The sequence below is a fragment of the Melanaphis sacchari genome, unplaced genomic scaffold (genome assembly GCF_002803265.2).
Source record: "Melanaphis sacchari strain LSU unplaced genomic scaffold, SCAv2.0 Contig1088_pilon_pilon, whole genome shotgun sequence".
NCBI lineage: Eukaryota > Metazoa > Arthropoda > Insecta > Hemiptera > Aphididae > Melanaphis > Melanaphis sacchari.
Window position 1 is genome coordinate 23,681 of NW_020270413.1, and position 22,216 is coordinate 45,896.

At 29.4% G+C, this 22,216-nt stretch overlaps 1 protein-coding gene and 2 pseudogenes across 1 annotated transcript; 2 read left to right on the forward strand and 1 right to left on the reverse strand.

The window, feature by feature from the left end:
- Nucleotides 1-12,725: 12,725 nt before the first annotated feature.
- Nucleotides 12,726-16,256, reverse strand: LOC112603425 (annotated as a pseudogene).
- Nucleotides 16,257-18,720: 2,464 nt separating this feature from the next.
- Nucleotides 18,721-20,494, forward strand: LOC112603423 (annotated as a pseudogene).
- Nucleotides 20,495-21,354: 860 nt separating this feature from the next.
- On the forward strand, nucleotides 21,355-22,203 carry LOC112603424. The gene has a single exon (XM_025351961.1). The coding sequence runs from the start codon at nucleotides 21,355-21,357 to the stop codon at nucleotides 22,201-22,203; it is 849 nt and encodes a 282-aa protein (XP_025207746.1).
- The last annotated feature ends 13 nt before the right edge of the window (nucleotides 22,204-22,216 follow it).

The following is a 22,216-nucleotide window of genomic DNA, read 5'->3' on the forward strand; positions in this document are numbered from 1 at the left end:
AACCTTCTCGTTGATAAGTTTAATGGGGCGGCAAAAAAAAATTTGCCTAGGAGCGGCAATTGTGTAAATCCGTCTCTGCTAACGATATAAAAATAGTATATAATAGTGATAATACTATAAACAAAATAATAGTTTTATCAGTTACTATTGTAATATCTATAATTCACTATTTTAATATTGTCGTCTTACTGTTTATATCAATTGTTGCGTGCCAATATCAGATCCAGATCCAGGGTGTTATTTTAATGAAATTTACAACTCTTAAATACAATAATGTTTTATTACGTATAAATGAAGTACATGTAACTGTTACAAAAAGTGGCTAAGTGTCGTGAAGTTGCTCAGGTACATCTGCCCCTGTTGGTTTCTGGTCTCCCTTATATACAAGGAAATCTCTTGTTGTTGTAATCGACAACATTCCAATTCAGATTAATTCTTGGAATTGTTTTCACATTTGAAAACAACAATCTCCAGGATGTTATCGTCCTTACTGGCAATTCTTAGAAATGCAAAACGACCTCGCCTAACAACTACTATTTTGATTTATTATGATGTTTTTACAAAATATGAATCTAATATCTCGTATACATTATAATTATTAGATCACATATATATCTATATTACTATTGCTTACACCTATAGCAATATTACACATTATATTATATATATTTATATTATTAGCATATCTCGTAGCCCATAACACAGTATACGATGTGTCAATGTATGGAATTATTAGAACTGTAATCAATTTATTTTGGTTAATAATTATTCGATTCATATACTATTCTTGTATTGTAATTTATAATTCTATTTTAGTAATGTTTATATTTTTAAATTGTGTAAAAAACAGTATTCTTAGTTTATCGTTCATTCATATTTACGTGTCATTTATGAGAAGACAGTAATGTATTATAACACTTAGTTTAAAATAATTTTGTCTCATTTAAAATTGTTTTGTTGCAAATTTTATGTGCACCAAAAGTTGTTTAAGTACGTGTTAAAGTTGAGTTGTTTACCAATAAATATTTAATATTACTATACACATATTATACATAATACGTTAGGTATAATTACAAATTATAATGGAGCAAAAAAAGGTAAGTTAAGCATTTTGTTATTTATATTATTATTTTTACATATTTATCATAGGTAGTGAAGAAAAATAATGTGACATACTGATAATCAATAGGAAAATAATCTCGAAAATTATGCTTGTTTGAAAAATGAAACAAACTTAATTTTAATTTTATTTGTTTTTTTTGATATTTTGTTTTTATTTCCCATTAATTATTTATGTAACAATAATAAAGTAAAAATACTCGTACGTAGGTACTGATAATTAATAAATTAGTATTATTTATACGTATTTACTGTAGAAATGATGGAAAAAAGACAACAGGTTGGTGATATTGTTTCATGTAGGTACCTGAAGTAAGTACATTATATAGTGGCGTATTTAGAACTTATTTGCAGAAGGGGAGGATGAAAAGTTTATTAAACGACTCGTAGGTAAATAATACACTATTACAGTTATTATAAAATCAAGATTTCTTTTTTAACTAGCTAATAAATTATCAAATATTAATAAGTTAACATAGCCACTATTAGTAGCAATACTAGTATCATAAATGCTACAATAATATTATAGCCATGTTATAAAATATCAAATAATATAAATATTATAATAAAATGTCTTTGGCACTGAGATAGATAAGAATAAGTTATAAGAGCGCGGACTAGCGTTTAGCGTGTTGCAACGGGCTGTCGCATTTTTCATTAAGTACCCAATTCATGTTTGGAAAGTAATTTCGTAATACGTAGGTACAATATAATTACTATTGCATTATTATCTATGCTGCAGTTTACTCAACCTAACCGTTGGTTAGGTATATTCACTGTATTTATTTTTTTGTGTCATTAAATTTTATTAATAATATAAATGAATCAAAAGACTAATAAATTGAGTTTATTTCGATGTTACAGCAATTATAGTAATAAATAGGGCTGAGGACCGTATTTTGTTAAAAAATATTTAATAGAAATTTTTTTTTCGTTATTTTCAGAACTGGATTTTATCAAAAAGTAACTTTAAAAAAAAAATTGGCAAGTTATTTAAAGTAAAGATAAAGATGGAAAATAAAATAAAGAAACTATAGGAACGGAAAATAATAACAAGAATAATTGGAATAATTGGAAAAGTATAGACTAAATATTTGGTAACTAAATTTATTAGAACTCTTAACATTGTAAAAATGGAAAAAGAAAATTATCAAATGCTGTTATTTGGGGAAATATTTTGTAGAAAGTATAAATTTAATTAATCATAAAAAATTTATAGGAAAATGAATAACTATGGTAAACTTAAAATCTTATGCGGAATCTTGTAGGTATTAAATTTTCAAAAACTGAATATTTATTCATTTTAAATTTAAAATTCAAACGCTCATAATAACATTATTCCTATAATGACGCTTCGAGTTTTCTCTACAGCTAACCAAAGGAAAATTTATGGAAGACTTATATTTTTGAATTTTTTAACCTTAAATATAAATACAAAACACTTTATGAATTTTCAACTACAAAATTACTTGCAAATACCTAATACATACATCGTAAAAATTTTAAAAGCTTATAAAAAAAATTGTGACCAACGATTTTTGATTTTTTTTTTAACTACAATAAGAACGACTTATAAGAAATCTTGTATTAAATTTTCAAATATTTTTGGGAATCTAAAATTTTTTTTTCGACATTTCAAAAACAAATTCCCAGAAAAATCGAAAATTTCAGTTGTCTATAAATAGCTCAAAAAAAGCTATAATATTTAACAGTACATAGATAATGCTAATATAAATATTTATTGAGAATTTCAAGTATTTACAATGATTCGTTTTTGAGTTACAATAATATAAAAAAAATCGGTTTTTTTTTTAAACTGCACGGTTTTGCATAAAAATTCCCGTTTTTTCTTTACCAAGTTTAATAATAATCACCCATTAAATGATTTTGGAAAATTTGTTGTAATTTAATATAAATTATTTTTAACCTTGATAGATTTCATCACTACCTATGTACGTATATTATTATTTTCTACTTATTATCATAATATTAAAAATGGTAAGTTATTTGTATTATGAAATTATTAGCGATTGAATTGAATCAAACCTGTAGCAATTTTTTTTTTTTATAAACTCTAAATGAAATTCAATATGCAAAATCATAAAATTTACCAGTATGAATATAATTTATAGTACCTATATTTTATAATTAAAATTATTTATTTATGTATCTACTTAACTATAGAAAAGAGGGCGAAAGCCAGCGATTAATTCAGATAAAATTTTTGGAGTTCTTGAGGAAAATGAGTTTGAATTGTTTGAAAATGAAAAATTAAAATCAAATACTCATGCAATATGGGAGAAGATATCGAAGGAGTTAAATTTTAAGGTCACACCATTAAATCTATTTATTTCAGTCTACAAAGATCGACATGATTTTCAAACTAAATTAAAGTAAAGCCTAAATATTGAACACGCATGTCGTTTGAAGAACAGATAACGGACGAAGAAAACGCATCTAGTGAGTAAAATGAGGAAAACCACGAAGAAGAAACAGAAAATAATTTGGAATCATTTGGCAATAAACGTATTATTGATTTTAATCATACAACGTTTAATTTTAATATTCCTTTTGAAAAGTATATAGAGTTTAAACCTTCAATTGTTGAATATCGAAGAAAAAATAAGAAAAGAAAATACAACGTTTTAAAACAAAATGTCTGGTCTGATATAATAAATTATGCTTTTTTATCTGAACATAAGTTACTATGCAATTTTATTTACAAGCGAAATAAAGTATTCATTGGTAAGATTGAAAGTAAACATTTTTTAACATTTAACGCCAAGTGTAAAGATTGTGACTATGAATTATTTGGATGGAGTGATAACGAACCAAATGATGGAGATCCATTTTACATCCATATTCAAACAAAAAACATTAAAGGACGTGAGTTAGAGCACACAAGTAAAAGGCCATTTAAAGGAGAAAAACGAAACAATATTGGACGACAACTCTCAAAAGATCTAGCCAGTAATTGGAGACGAGAAAATGTTTCAGATATGGAATTTGGTCGTATTACCCCTCCAAATCTGTATGGACTTTCAGTTCTTCGTAAAGCTAAACAGCAATATAAAGATAAGATTTTAGGTATTACAGAAAAGTGTCCTTTTAAGTCATTAATTGAGTTGAAGCATAATTTTAATGATCACGTGCAAACTACAGGGTGACCATCAGATCCGGCGTGAAATTTCCTACAAAATTAACACATAAACCGAAAATGTCAAAAAATGACTTGTCCCCCTTTACATGAACTCCGTCCAATTCGCCATTTGCTGGTTCAATACACTCAATAAGTATTGATCCTTTGATTGTACATTATTGTAGCACCCACCAATTAGTCATTTACAAAGATTTATGTAAATCTTATACAAAAATTTCTATTGATGCAACTGGTGGGTTGGTAAAAAAAGTAAAGCGTTCTTCACTTAATTTAACATCAAGTCATATTTTCTTGTATGAAGCTGTTGTAAACTGTGTGTATGGACAAATACCAATCACTCAGATGATATCCGAAAAAACAAAACTGTTTAACAATTTACAAATGGCTTGATGATTGGCTTAATTCTGGAATTCAATCACCTAATGAAGCTGTAAGTGACTTTTCTATGGCTCTTTTAGGAGCCATGTCAAGAGCATTTTGTGATGGAAACAGTCTTCGTTCTTATTTAGATTTTGTTTTAATATATTGATAGGTCAAGAAAGACAATTACCTACGTGTTTTATACGTATTGACGTCGCACATATGATGAAAATATTTTGTCGTTTAAAATCTTTAACTGGAATTAAAAATAGACATCTTAAAAATGTTTATGTTAGAGGACAACTACGACTTTTATTAACTTCGTGTACGATTGAGGAGTTTAAAAATATTTTAACGTCATTATTAACTGTAATTATTAATGAAAAAGATGGCTGGTTAATTGATAAGTCTATTTCTCCAGCTGAATCAAGTCGATAAAATATATTGGATTTAATTAAAGGTATTAAATATGACGAAGAAGAGAATATAAACGAAGAAAATATTGAAATGATTCCAAATGATGAAACAGAGACTGAGTTTGAAAAATCTCCAAATTCTATTACAGAGTTTTTGAATGATATTTATGAGATATGTCATGAAAATGCTAAAAAAGAAGGGAATCGTATTTCTGCTTATTATCTCCCTGATCTGGAAAAAGATGTTAAAAGATTATGTAAATATTTTATTCTTTGGACGGGAGTCATGAAACCGAAATTTAATTCTCGGTTTTGAATGCCAGTCTATGACTGCGGATCGATTTGTAGCTAAACATTTAATATCTATTGACAATAATAGCAAGCTCTTTAGAAGTTCTTAGCTAAGAAATGAGTCACCAAGAATTTCTATTACAGATGACTTATCGATTTTAAAATGTAAACAACCTGAAATCGATTGGAACAATGATGAAAATGATTTTATTACACATAATAATCAATTGGATGAACAAAGTATTGGTTGTTCTGAAAGTTCAAATTCGTCTTTAAATTCAACAAATATTAATATCGATAAACACGTTGTAGATTCCGATATAGAAAATTCTCAGTTCAATGAATTGGATAGCAGTAGCTCTGAAGCGTCAAAAACTTCTTTAGATGTAACAGAAAATTGGCGTGGTAAAGGTAAAAATGAAGAGTTATTACCGAATATAACTATATTATAAAATATTACTATTTTTAGAGAAACAAATTAAAAAAAAACCAAGATTTACAATTAGCTCCAGAAATAGAACAAATTTTAAATAGAAAAACACGATCTAATTTGAACACATTTTTAATTAATGGTAATGTTTCTACACCTCTTCGCAAAATGAAAAAAAAAATATATAGTTAACAACACGTACCCATTTAATTTAGTTGCTTTTATATTATCCATGGCTTATATAGATCATCCACAGTATAAATATTTTATTGAGACTACTGATAATAGTTTTTTACAATTTTGTAAGAATTTAGCAGTAAATGGCACAAGCAAAATATCATATATGACACGTTTGGATATACTTAACACGTTCAACGCCACGGTCGACATCACCGACATTGCGCTGGTCGCCGGTGTCGACTACCCGTCGACAAATATAGTATTCATTTTAACGTTTCATAATTTTGACTGGCGATGAGATTTTGTTTTAAAATAAATTGTAGGCGGTCAGATACTGTCTCTAGAATCTAATGATATATTTGGTTTTTATTTTTGTATATTTTTAGTACTGGTATTTATTATTTTACCGAAACGACTTTGTCATCGATCCTCGATAACAATAACATAACATAACATATTACATATAATATACAATATTATTATATTGTTACTCGGTATAATTAATTAAATAATATTAATAACTTAAAACCTTTAAATATAAAATATTTTCTGATGTATACAGCGTGTTCCTATATTATACAGAGTGATTGAAAATATATAAAATTATTTTTATTACTTATTGAATTTATTTTTAATTAACTTTATTTACAATTATTTTTCCTGTTGATGGTACCTATTTTTCATTTGTGAACGAACCATTTCGTATTTTTGTATAATTTTACCGCATCAAATATTTAGTTATTGTCAATACGAAACTAATTACGTATATATTATTATACCTAATAACGATTTCGTATTTTTATGAATGAAAATATTAATTTTTTATTGCTTTTTCCGACTGCTCGAGTAATTATATAGTAAACTATATTATAATTTTTACACCATATATATGGTTAGATGATTCTCCAATTGTAGATCACATTGATTTCAATGAATTTTCCGAACTAAAAATTCTACCCAATGGTGATCAACCAATAGATTTTTTAAATTTATTATTGAATGATGATTTTTATGATTTAGTTGTAAAAGAAACTAATAACTATGCTATGGAGTTATTCACGATTAGGTCAAGTGATAAATCTCGAATAAATGCTTGGGTCGATGTTGATAAAAACGAATTAAAAATATTTTTTGGATTACTTTTCCACACAGGAACGATTAAAATGTCGAGAGTTGATGATTATTGGAAAACTAGTAATTTGTTCAATTTTGGTTGCTTTAGAAATTATATGAGTAGGAATAGATATATGTTAATCATGAGAGCACTTCATTTTTGTAACAATTCAGATACAAATTCGGAAAACCGTAGTCGTATCTATAAAGTTGAAGAAATTCTAAATTATTTCAATAATCGAATGAGCGAAATATATACACCAACAAAAAATTTATCTCTTGATGAATCAATGGTGCTTTGGCGTGGTCGTCTAGTATTTCACCAGTACATAAAAAATAAGCGCCATAAGTATGACGTAAAACTTTACATGCTTACTGAACCAACAGGACTTGTTCAAAAAGTTTTAATTTATTCGGGCCAAGGTACTGATACATCATCAAAAATGTCACATACCGAATATGTGGTAAATAAACTAATGGAGAATTATTTGTACAAAGGGTATTCATTATACATGAATAACTATTATAATAGTGTCCATTTAGCACATAAACTATTGAAAAAAAATACATAATGCTCTGGAACACTTCGAAGTAACCGAAAATATAATCCAAAAGAAGTAATAAAAAAAAAGCTTACCACTGGAGAATCGATTAGTAGGTACACTGAAAAGGGCATATGTGTAACAAAGTGGAAAAATAGACGTAATGTATTGACTATAAGTTCCGAGTTTGATGGTGAATTGGTCGAAGCAACAAATAGACGAGGAAATTTTAAAATAAAACCAAATCAGATTGTTCAATACAATAAATACATGTCGGGTATTGATCGACAAGATCAGATGATGGCTTATTATCCGTGTGAGCGTAAGATATTACGTTGGTATAAAAAAATTGGTATAAATTTTGTACAAATATGTATGCTAAATTCATATGAGTCGTCCAGTTGCATAACGTCGTATGTCCACTTTTAATCAATATTGATATTTTGATAATGTTTATATTGTCTAAAATATCATTCATATTTGTATAAAAATATTGAGTTACAAAACGTAGTATATTCTGTATAATTTTCAATTTAAACATTGGATGTAGTTGCAAAACAGTGTAAGTCCATTGATTGTTGTATATCAAAAGGATGTATGTTCCCAGTTTAATAGCACATCCGCAAAACGGAGTAAATCCCTATATATTGATATAGGCTAACCGTATCAACAGTTACAAAACGTAGTGATATAAATAGAATAATATTTTATTTGTTGATTCCTAAATGTTGTTTATTATTATGATGTTATAACTCAGTTTATGGTTTAATTTTAAAACCAATGTTGGTTTAAAGTGTTTAAACACTATGATATTATTTTAATAAAGTATGTTTCTATGATAATAATTATCACATGTTTATTTAAAAGTAACACAACGTTATCCTACAAACTGTCCTTCGTGTAAATAGTACACAACTAGTTCGTCTAATTGTTATATTATTTTTTTCTATTAGTTAAATAATTAATACATTGTAATGCAGACTAGTGAAAATAATATTATACCGATAACACCCCGACGAGGTAGAAAAAAAATTGCATTACCATCTGAATGGCAACGACAAAAAGAAAAACGACAAAGGTAATTAATTGATTTTTTTTATTTATTACCTGCCTACGTTAAATACATTCATTAATAATTTAATTGTTTTAATTTTAGATATTCATCTATTGGATTTCCTAGTCGTCCTCAATGTGAACATAAAAATAAAAATCAACAACAGTACCAATGTAGAACTTTGACAATGCAAGACGTGCGACGAGCTCATCAAATGTTTTACGAGATACCAGATAAAATTAGGCAAGACGAAATCATTTTGAGATTTGTTATGATAAATCCTGTACGCAGAACTCGTTCACGTAAGGATTTTTTTAAAAAAGAATTATCTATTAAATATTTTTTGCCTAAATTAAATGAAGATAATGGTCGTAAAAATGTATTAGTCTGCAAAAAAGCATTCACAGACGTTTTTGCTATTTCTAAAAAAAGAGTAGATCTCGTGTGTAAAAAATATTTTAAGACTGGTAAGTCACCAAAAGAAAACCGAGGTGGACAAAAAATGGCCCAGAAATATGAATCTCAACGGAAAATGGTGAAAGCATTTATTTCAAAACTTCAGCCGATTGAGTCTCATTATTGTCGTGAAAAAAATACTACTCGACAATACTTGCCCAGTGAAATGTCAATTTCCTCACTGTATAAATTATTTAAAAATTCTACATCCGAACAAGACGTAAAATATGAATTTTTTTCGCTCAGTTTTTTGTACAGATTTTAACTTAGGGTTCGGGTCTCCGCCGACTGATTGTTGTTCTTTATGTATCTCTTTGAATCAAAAAATTAAAGTAACTCAATGTTTGGTAGAAAAAAGAGAATTGAATACCACTCTAGAAGTTCATAAAAGAAAAGCCGACTCATTCTATAAATTATTACAAAAAGAAAATGATGGAGAAATCACTTTTTCATTTGACTGTCAAAAAAATTTAGTGTTACCTAAAGTTCCCGATCAAAGTGCCTACTACTCTAGACAACTTTACGTATACAATTTTACAGTTTGCCAAGGTACATCAAAATCAAAACAATTAAAAGAAAATACGTTTATGTACATTTTGTTGGAAACAGAGCATAAAAAAGGATCTAATGAAATCGCTTCGTTTGTGTATCACCGTTTAAAAAATACTGATTTAACTAACATACATACTATTCGACTGTTTTCCGATGGATGTGGAGGACAAAACAAAAATCAAGTTATGTTGTCCATGCTTACAAAGTTCTTACATGAATGTCCGTCTTATATAAAAAATATAAATTATTTTTATCCAATAGTTGGACATTCATTTATTCCTCCAGACCGCATATTTAGACGATTAGAAAAACAATTAGGAAAAATTCCTTGTTTTACAAGCATTAACGAGTACATGAACATTTTTGAAACAATCGGCACTACTATTCGTGTTTCTGAAGAATGTAAAGTATATGACTGGAAGTCATCATGTCTTAAAACCTTAAAACCACCTGCAAATTGGCATTTTAAATTTGCACCTGTTAAACGAATAATATTGTCAAAATCCAAACAGAATATTTTAGTGAGAGGAGAGCCAAATTATCATTTAAATGTAGGCCAGGAAAAAGGCTTGTGTAAACGTGGTAAAACTATAACTTCGATGAAACCTAACGTTATAAATAAAGGTGTTCAAGTAAATGCTGCAAAAAAGACTGATGTAGACGATTTACTTAAAAAACACTTTGGCTGTAACTGAAAAAATTTACCAGATCTCGAATATTTTAAGACTGTCATGGATGACGAAGAAAATAATGAACAAGATCATGAATCAGATTTTGGAGACATAAATGAAGAAGAAGAATTTTCTTAATAAAAAATTCTATTGTGTAAGTTATGTTAATTTGTATAATTTTTTTTACGTTCAACATTTTTTTTAAATTTAAAAGTTGTGTTTTTTACGTTGTTTATATTTAAAAAGTTTATAAGTTATTTTTCCAATTATTTAAATAATATTGACAGAGATTAAAATTTTATGTTATATTGTCTAGTACTTTTAATTATTTTTTAATTTTCATTTAAAATTGTTTTTTTCTATGTCAAAAAAGTAATAAAAGTTTTATTTTGAATTTTTGAATTTTGAATTGTTTTTATTTAAAAAAGTTTAAATAAAAAACAATAAATTGTTTTATAAGTAGTTACTTAGAAAAACTGTTTACCAAAACTAAGAATGAATAAAAAAATAACTATGGTCAAAAAGTAAAATTGTATACGTCAAAAGGTAGTATGTCTGTATTTTAGTTGTTAAAAAGAGTATGTGTAAATTTAAATTTCAAATTTATGGAAACCCGATGACCAACGATTTATATAGTTTATGAAAAAATAAAGGTTTTTCGCTTATACTGAAAAAATTCATTGTTTGGACATACGACGTAATGCAACTAGACGACTCATATCTGCTTTACACAAAAAATGTCAAAAAAATTAGTTATTATGATTATAGGTTATCTGTCATTAACAGTTTGCTTTCATTAAAAACAAATACTATTCCATCACAAATTTTAACACCAACAACATCCGACCATTTTCCTCAAAAAGTGGAAAAAAATGAAAAAAAAGACCAATTCGCAAAAGATGTCGACAGTGCGCTAGTAGAGGAATAAGAACAGAAACAACATATTTTTGTCCATTGTGTGACGAAAAACCAGGACTTTGTTTGGAGTCATGTTTTTTAAATTATCATAAAAAACAGTGATTTGTTTTATTTTAATTTTAATATAGTAGGCAATGTATAGAAGTACCATACAAACCGAAATTTTAAGTTATTAATTTGTTAATTTATTTTTATTTAATTGTATCGTATAATAATTAACATTAAAATATAATATTGTATAAATTTTGAAAAAAATAAAAATTATTACGAGCAGTACCATCAGTCTTATTTTATTATCTTTAATTATTAATTTAATTTAATAATAATAAAAACTATTTAATTATTATTTTAAACAATTATTATTAATTATATGTACATTGTATTTATATAGGATAACGTGTTTTGCAGAGCGCTGATCACCGGTGTCAACGCATAGTCGACCGGACGTATTATTGGCGCGGCGATACGAGTTACGCGCTAATAATACGAGATAGCGGAGCTCAACGTGTTAAAGATATTTTTGAAGAGCCAAATGCAATGTCCTATTCATCATCACAAAATTATTAAAATCAGCTCCATCAGCTATTGTTCAAGAGGTATGTTCTAACATTATTAACTGTCCTCATTCAATTAAAGAGTTACCAAGTCCCACTATAACCGTACGATTCAGAAATAGTAATATGGAAGATTTGAACAATGCCTTAAATGCATATGTATTTCTCAAGGAAATAGAGTGTTCATCAGAACAATGTACAGGGACAGTCCAAGGGCGTATTTGAGTCGAGACCATGGGGGGGGGGGCGAAACTAATTTTTCTTCTATGAAAACTAAAAATAATTTACAGTCGATCACCTATTTACCTTTAGCTTCGTTCCTGTTACTCATTCGCGTTTCGCGTAAATAAATAAAATAAAAGTAATAAAGTATCAAATTGAATTGAATTAAATATTTATACAAAATATATACCAACATAAGGTCGATAGTCAAATACTTTAATAACAAAGTCTATATTTCTCTTGTTCATTTTAGAGAATTTGTCGATTATGTCATCGATGGATATAATAATATGCCTGTGAACTTGCAGCAAAGCCAAACCCGTTAATCGATTTTGACCTATTCTCGATCTTAACCATGTTTTCAATCTATAAAAATATGTTTTAGGCCAATATTAGCAAGTAATAGAAAAATGGAAACAAATATGCATGCATTTATTGCATTTGTGCACAAAACAGTAAAACGATTAAGGACTTATATAGCTCTAATAAATACTCAAATAAGCAAAAAAAGAAAAAAAACAATAATGCATACATGCATACATGCAAAATTAATTAATTAATTAAATTAAATAGGTAGTAAAAATGAAAAAATGTCCCTTTCTGCTTTACTAATTGATTTTATATCCAAACTTTGTTTCCCTTGAAACATAAGTCTGCGCATGTCTATAAAGTGTAAAATGTTAAGCATTACCTTCGTAAAGTGGAAAACGACCTTTCAGCAGAAGCGACACTAACAGGCAAGCAAGAAATAATGAAAAGCAATTCTCTAATAGTAGGATATACAACTTCACTTCACGCCTCAGCACTAATGATAACATCAGTATGAATTTCACCACCTTAAACAAAAGTAAATTTAAAAAATATTATTTATAAAATTAAAAGCCAACTTGTACATTTTACCTTCATTTTGGATTCTTGTCCATTTTAATTTCCATAAATCAATTTCAGTTTTTAACTCTATCTCTTCTATATTCATCAATTTTGCATCATCAAATTTAAAATGGTTTATGACATTTTATACAATTTCTTCATTAGTTGTGTTGACTATGTTTTTCGGAATAAGTTTAGATAAAAATATAAATGCTTGATTTTTTGCACAGCAGAAACGTGCTTTCATATCACTTAATATATTTTCAACTAGTGGTATGTACAATGATGCTTTATAGCAGGCATGTTAAACTCAAAGTATCAAGTGGGCCAAATATATTGAATAGTTTACTACACGGGCCGCACATAAAAATTTAGCGAAAAAATAAATGTTTTGTACAAATTTTTCAATTTTATTCTTTATATGTTCACGAATACAGCAATATTACAACCATGGCTTGCATTTCAAAAAAAAATTCCGTTGTACGTTATTTACGATTCATGCCCTGATTACAACTAAATTAAAAAATGAAAAAAAAATTAACATTAACATTTAAATAAAATATAAATCATACCTATTAATTATTTATGAAAATAGGTGTTGTATAAATTACAAAAAAAAACATATTAATAATTCTTTTTAGACGATATTTGACATCTTTTTTCTCCCACCAACTTTTTATTTTCGGGAGAAATATTATTTGACGAAGCCACTTTTAATACTGCATTTAGATGTGTGTCGGTTAATCTGGATCTAACGGGTGATTTATTACTGTTCATTAATGAAAAAAAGTTGCTCGCATTGATAAGTACTACTAAACATAGAAATAATTTTACTTGCAAATCTACGAATTTCTAAATATCGTGTTGGCACAAAACTGTAAAAATCAGGAACACCAACATCATTGAATTTATTTTTTAAATTTGAATCATTTTGAATCTCGATCAGTTCCATTTGTATATGTGTTGAAAAATTTACTGTGTCTATTGAAAAAGGAGAGGTAAATAAGGCAAAATCGTTTTCTAAATATTGGAAATCTTGAAACCTATTTTCGAATTCAGTCTTCAAACACATAATTTTTTCTGAATATTTTTTGTAGGAAATTGGATCATTATTAATTTTTGTATACGTCATACATGCTGGGAAATGCGTTAAGTCTTCGTTTTGTAGTTGTGTTTTAAATAGATCTAATTTACATTTGAAAGCCTTAACATGGTCATTAATAGCTGTTATAATTTGATTTTTCCCTTGTAATTTTAAATTTAAATTCGATAAATGCTTCGTTATATCGACCATAAAGGATAGGTCTTGTAACCACATTGGATCCGATAAAACGCTGACGTCTTGTTCTTTAGACTCTAAAAATATTTGTATGGTATCTCTTAACTTCCAGAATCTTTCCAATACAGTGGAACACGATAACTACGATAAATTATTAATCTAAAATGTATATAGATATAAATATATATAAACCATCAATAATCCCTATTCGATAATAGTTTATCAGAAGATAAGACAGTATAATAATGTATACCAAATAAACCATTCTGACATTCTGACCAGTCGTGACCACAAATAATATTATTAAAAATAAATAAATATTTTTTCCATTAATATTGGTAGCCGAGGGCCACACAAAAATGAGCCGCGTGTTTGACATGCCTGCTTTATAGTAATCTTCAATTGAATCAACAGCGTGATTGGCTCTTTTACTCTGATGGCTTGTTAATCGTGGCAATTTTTCTTCAATATTCAGGTCTAACATCATTTTTTTTATTTCAATATATAGTTCATGGAAGCCAGCCGTAGCATTTTTTCTCTTCTTTTCAAGACTTAAAATTACATCTGAGATAATTTCATTTGCTTTGCAAATATCTTGCCATTTACTCTAAAGTAGCTTACTCACCATTGTTGTCACACATAGAAAACTTGATAAGGAAAATATTCCAACAACAAATTCACATTTACATAGTGATGTCAATAACATTTTTGCCTTTGAGGATGAGTTGTGTTCTTGCCAATTGGAAATTAATGTTAGAGCTTTAATAATATGGGGTAAAGATGACTTAAACAGCATAACACTATCGTGACGTTCAACCCATCTTGTTTCGCACAATCTTATTAATTAAACGTGGATTTCCATTTAAAATTTTCTTCAATACAAAATTTCGTTTAGATGACATTAAAAAATGATATAATTTCCATCATTAGTCCAACACAGTTTCTTATTGTTTGTATAGATGATGACTTTGATATTGCAAGATTCAATGCATGATTAGAACACGGACAATGAATGGCATTTGGTGCATGTGATTGTATTTTTGTGACAGCTCCTCGTACTGTAGAAACCATGACACTACATCCGTCAGTGCCTATGCCAACACAGTTAGTAAGATTAAGTGAAAAACTTTTTAACATATTAAGTACAATTTCACCTAACATATCACCAGTTAATTTAGGTTCAAATGTAATAGGGTCTTTTTCCAATAAATCTTTGTCTTCAGTTTCTGTTTCATTATAAATATTATGACAATCAACAAAACAAATAAAATTTTCTTTTATTATACCTGTTTACGCATACTTTTATTATTTTCTTATATTTATTTTATATTCTTATATTATTGTTTTCGTTGCGTGACAAATTTGTCATCTTATTATTGTATGCGCTGTGCGCGATAAGTGCAGGTGTTTGTATTTTCCACGCATGATTATCTGAATTATGATTTGGGTAATATGCGTGGAGGATTATGGACATTTGCACTGATCCCGAAAATTGTACGTCTATCGGCAGTAAACGATTGGGTTTTTCGTGCTTTTCGTCACAGAACACGAGACCGACTTGGTGTAATCACTGATTCACCGGGTATCTTCTCGTGTTTCTGTCACAGAACACGGGACCGACCCGGTGTAATTGCCGATAGACCGGGTATAAAAGGCCCAAAGACACGACCATCAATACCATTCTCCGTCTTTTCGACTTTGTAGTAAGACCCACCCGGGCAGACTTGCGCAAAGTAGGAAAGGCGGCCTCCCAGACCACACTTATCGAACGGTTTGTGACTCGGTCAATGGTGCAATAGTTGGAGTTATTCTGACATTGCATCGATCAGTCACCTACCCTATGGTGCAATAGTCAGAGTAATTCCGGCATTGCATCGGTCGACACACCGTTCGATAAGCCCCCTCCCCTGTCGTGCTCCATCGTGTCTTGGCGTCGTGCAGCTTCTTCCGCACCTTTGTTTTGTTATAATATAGTTAAACTTTAAAACTCAGAGTGTTTTCTTTTTCGTTTCTTTTCATTGTATCGTTCTAACAATACCGTTGTAAGTATACCTTAACACTAAACTCATTTGTGAAACATGAGCTATGTCAGTTATTTCATCGAAAATTATACTATAATATTTACTCTCTTGAACTTCTTTGAGAATTTATTCAGTTATATACACTTTACAGCATTCGATAATATCATTTTGTATTATAGGGCTTATATAAGTAGCTTTGGAATGAGTCGACATTAAATGATTTTCTAGATTGGAATCCCCACATAAAATTCTAAATTTTAAAGTCTCTCGAAAATTACCTTGATTAACAGTAGATTCTGTTGTCGATACTGAATCATTTACTTTTTGAAAAAAATCGCCAGAATCATGGTGACCTCTTAGTGGTATATTTTGTCTCCCAAGAAAAATTATGGTTTCAATGATCGGTTTCAATCTATTACTGTTTTCATTAATTTGGTTTATTCTTTCTGTATTTATAATATTTATTATATCTTTATCTGGATTTTGATATCTATGTTTAAAGTCTTCTGCAATTAATAAACATTCAATATGATATTGCAATTTGCTATGTGCTTCCAAATCACCATCTTTCCCCCACAACTTTGCATACTTTTTTAAAGGTTCACTGACAAATTTTTTTAACGGCGTAGCCCTACCTTTTCCACCTTTATCAGAAAATAACACGCAATATTTACAAAACAATCCGTTCTTATTTTCAGAATAAGTAAGCCACTTATGTTTTTCAAAGTGCAATCGTTTTAGGAATCTCTTTTCTTCTTTATTTTTTTTTATGTGTACCGAAAATGGGTAGACAAAATTATCACTAGGAATATTAGTCATCTCTAACAATTTATATTTCATAGTATCAGTAATTTTATTTGAATTTGATACAGCTTCTTTTTTTAGTACAAAGTAACCAACGTCGGTAGTAAATTCATTATACACATTTATTGATGTACTTACAATAGGTGGTTGATTATTCTGATCCTTAATTGCTTGCAGACACTGAGGTAGATCTGGAGAATTTGATAATTTTTCGATATCGACTTTAGATTTACTCGTACTCGGAGAAATATCACTAGTAATTTCATTTTTCGGGCGTTTGTCCAGCTATTTTGATAATAAACTTTGTGTAGCATTGCGTTTACTCATATTAACATTAATAGTTAAGCTTTTATTAAAACTAAATACATATAAATTCAAAACAAAATGCAAAATACAATAGTTTTGTAATAAATAATAATACAATTAATATTTAGTCATTATCACTAGCTACTTTATATCACGGTAAAACGGTATAGAAGATTATAATATTATCACCACGACAAAATCAGTGTAACCACAATGCAGGCATAAAATTCTTATTAAGTATGATATCATTACGATTTATGATCATTATCAAACGGACAATTATTTAAATAAATTATTAATTAATGTATTAATTAGAAAAAAATTCAAGCTACGGGGGGGCGAATGCCCCTTCGCCTACCCCCACCCTCAAATACGCCCTTAGGACAGTCAAAGTAACACGAATTTTACAATCACATTTATTTATTGAAACTGATGTCTTTGCTGATGATCAACAAATTCCACTTCATGAATTTCCATTGGAATTGTTTATTGAAAACGCAAGCTAAATTATTTAATTTTCATAACTTAATACTCGTATTTTTCAATTGTTTAATTTTTATTACTATGAATGTTATAGTAGATATGTTTTTATGGCATTGTATCATATGGAATGGGCCACTACATAACATACATCCGAAGAAGTGATGGTAAATGGGAAAATACATTACGACATACAGAAAAAAATTAAAAGGTTTACTTCAACAAGAGATAAAAAGATGAATCCACATTGTTTAGTCTATATTAGATATCAAATGGAAGAAATGAAATCACAATTTTTTTTGTTTTTATATGTATTAATTTCATTGTTTATTAAACTATAGTACGGCCAGCGAAACTAGGCGGGTGAACGTCGCGCGCCAGGCGGCCGTTTTCATGTAAACCAGGGGTTCTAAAAGTATTATTTATTAAATGAATAGCCGGTGCAGCTGTGTTTCAGATGTTTATAAAAAAGTTGTGAGCCCTCACATTACAAATATTTTATTAACGTATAAGGTATATCGTATATAGCAGTGTTTCCCAAAGTGGGCGATATCGCCCCCTTGGGGGCGCTAGACCTATCCAGGGGTGCAATGGAAGTTACAAGCTTAATTGGGGGGCATTTCATTACAAAAAGGGGGCGGTGATAGTTTCATCTGTCGTTAGATAACAGAAACACCGTACGTGATCTAAATTATGTGAATTGTTTTTTTTGTATTTTTAGATTAATCGTTTGTCGTATGTCGACATTTGTCGATAATCTGTCGTTATTGCGATAACAGAAACAACGTACGTGATCTAAATTACCTGAATTATTTTTGTATTTAGTACACTCGCGAATGCCGACCTTATTCGTTGTCGTTTTTATAATAATTTTTGTTAATTTGTGTATTATTTTATTTAAATTCTAAACGTTTTTCACATCATGGCATCTGAATCGAAGAAAAAATGTAGGCAGTAAAATATTGAATATTTGAAGCATGGTTTTATTCAATCGCCTACAAATATAACATTACCAATGTGTCTCATTTGCCGAAAAGTATTTTCAAATGAAGCTATGAAACCGTCGAGACTGCAAGAACATTTAATAAAAGTTCATGCTAATAAAAAAAATATGGATTTATTTTATTTTCAAACACTTGAAAAGAAATTTTTGAAAGAGCCGACATTGGTCAATATGTTTTCAACAACGTCGAAACAAGATGATGACGGATTGCGAGCTTCGTACAACATTTATCTACTGATTGCCAAGTCTGGTAAACCACATACTATTGGCGAAGAACTTATTTTACCAGCTATAAACGAGGTAATAAACACAATGCTGCATTAACCAGCTTTTGACATTATTAAAAAAATTCCTCTGAGCAATAATACAGTGCAAAGGAGAATTGATGAAATGGCACAATCTGTCGAAGAATTATTATGCGAGTTTTTAAAAGCCACCAAATTTTCTATACAGCTTGATGAATCAACTTTACCAGGTAACGAAGCCTTATTATTAGCTTACGTACGATTCGTAAAAGAAGAAAAGATTTGCCAAGAATTATTATTTGCTAAAAACTTGATGACTGACACAAAAGGAGAATCAATATATCACACATTGGAAGAGTTTTTTAAAGAAAAAGAAATTCCTATGTGTAATATATTATCAGTTGCAACCGATGGTGCTCCAGCCATGGTAGGGTGCCATCGAGGTTTTATTGCATATTTGAAAAAAACTGTACCAAATGTACTCGCTGTACATTGTGTCATTCATCGACAACATTTAGTTGCCAAAAATTTGAATGAACGCTTACATAAGTCATTATATTATGTAATTTCAGCTATCAATAAAATCAAAAATAATTCATTGAATGATAGATTGTTTGGACAACTTTGTACTGAAAATGATGAAGAATTCAATCAATTATTATTTCACACAGAAGTTCGTTGGTTGTCGAAGGGTGCCTGTTTAGACAGATTCTATAAGTTGTTTGACTCGGTACTTGAATTTTTAAAAACTAAAGATGATATTTTACGAGGCAACTTAATCAATTATAGAAGTGACATTGCTTATTTGACTGACCTGTTTAAAAAATTTAATGAAACAAATTTGCAGCTGCAAGGTGATGATTTGAATTTAATCAAAACAAAAAAATATTATTTCTGCATTTTTAATAAAACTTCTTATGTACAAAAGAAATTTAGGACGAAAAGAATTTATACAGTTTCCAAATCTATCAATGGCACAAAAAAATGATGAAGATTTAATGACATATTGTCAACACCTGGAAGCACTACATTCCGATTTCAACAAACGATTTGAGGATATTCTTAAAATGAACATACCCAAATGGGTTTTAGATCCATTTTCAAATACAGAAACCATAGATTCTGCAAAATTAGAAGAAGAATTGATAGAAGTAACTACAAATGAGGAATTAAAATTTAAGTTCAAGGAAGGTTACCAAGTATTCTGGCTACAAAAGCAGATATATATACTTTATCCTGGATTGTGGGCTGTTGTACAAATGTTTCTGATCGCATTTCCATCATCCTACTTGGTTGAATGTGGATTTAGTGCAGTAACCAATCTACTCACTAAAAAAAGACAACGGTTACAAATAACTAATCGTGGGGACTTAAGAATGCTGCTTACGAAAATCGAACCTAATATCAACGAACTTCTAGCAAAACACCAACCACATCCATCTCATTAAGATATTTTTTTTTGATTTGTACCTATACATTATATATATATTTAAAAACAATAAATTTAATTTTTCATTGCATAATTTTTTAACAATATTTTTTTTAAAGGGGGCGTCTGTCGGATTTTTTTTTTCGGAAGTGGGCGGTAAAGATAAAATGTTTAGGAAACACTGGTATATACAATATGTATAATGTAAATATGCGTACTACAAACTGCTGCGGGTGAGGGTAACCATCGAGCGCGGCGTTTTTTTATTCAAACTGGCCATCTGGCGCTGGCGACTGCATTCCATTGGCCTTATTGTATTGTCATTCTATTGAAACCAAATTGTGTAGAGAAACAGTATTTTTTCAATACGTGTTAGTCTACGATCCTCTGCCTTTCGTATATGTGTTGATTGCTATCGTTTGAGTTAAATGTGATATTTTTATACGGCTAATTTGTACAATATTTTATAATTTTTTTGGTGTTTTTTTTTTACTATTTGTGATAAATTATTTTTTCGAAATGTCAATTTGACCCGATATACATTCCCAAACGAAAAAAACAATATACAACGTGTATACATTTTTTAAAACCTTAGCCAAGAGCAAAGACAAACCTGAATTGGCAGATTATTTTCTACAGTCCCAGGAGAGGACGGCCGAGGGTTGTGCGGTGAGTTTGAGAACTGTACAACGGATATGTAAAGAGAGTAAAATGACCGGAAATGAAGAAGAATCTTGAGTTGGAAGTTCTAATGACCTTAAATTTCAATCACCACGAAAAAGATACAGTCGCGAGAAATCTGTCACTGAACTTGATGATTTTGACAATGAAGTGGTCAGAAGAGTTGTTCATAGCTTTTACGACAGAGGTGAATTTCCAATGACCGCTAAAATATTAGTAGAATTGCGTGAAAAATTAAATTACCGTGGATCAAAATCGTCAGTGAAAATAATTTTAAAACAACTTAATTTTAAGTTTAAGAAATGTAACGACGGTCGCAAATTCTTAATGGAACGTTCGGATATTGTTGCTGCGAGCGTTAAATTTCTTAGAAAAATGAATGAGTTTCGTAGGAACGGTGATACTCGGCCAGTAGTCTACTTAAATGAAACCTGGGTTAATCAAAACCATACCTGTCGACGTATTTGGCAAAATGAAGAAAATACGGAAGGTTTAAAAGTACCTACGGGCAAAGGCAGTCGCCTCATCATATGCCACGCCGGATCTCCTTCCTTCGGATTCATTAAAGAATCAAAACTTATTTTCCAATGCAATTCTGGTAACAAAGATTATCATTCTCAAATGAACGCCACAATTTTTGAAAATTGGTTTTCACAAATGCTACTTAACTTAGAACAGCCGAGTATTATTGTTATGGACAACGCGTCGTATCACTCTTCGTTGATCGAGAACTATCCGAAGTCCAACAGTAGAAAGGCAGATGTTCAACAGTGGTTACGGGATAAAAATATAGATTTTTCTCCCGTAGAAACACTTGACGAGTTACGAGAAAAAGTGAAGCTTTCAATGCCACGCGGAAAAAAATATAAACTCGATGAACTAACATTCCAAATGGGTCATGAAGTGGTAAGGCTTCCCCCTTACCACTGTCAGTACAATCCAATAGAATTAATTTGGGCCCAAGTTAAAGGCAGAGTGGCTGAAAAAATTCAACATTCAAAATTGCAGATGTCGAGACAATTGTGCATAAAGAGATCGATGCAGTAACTCCGGAAGATTG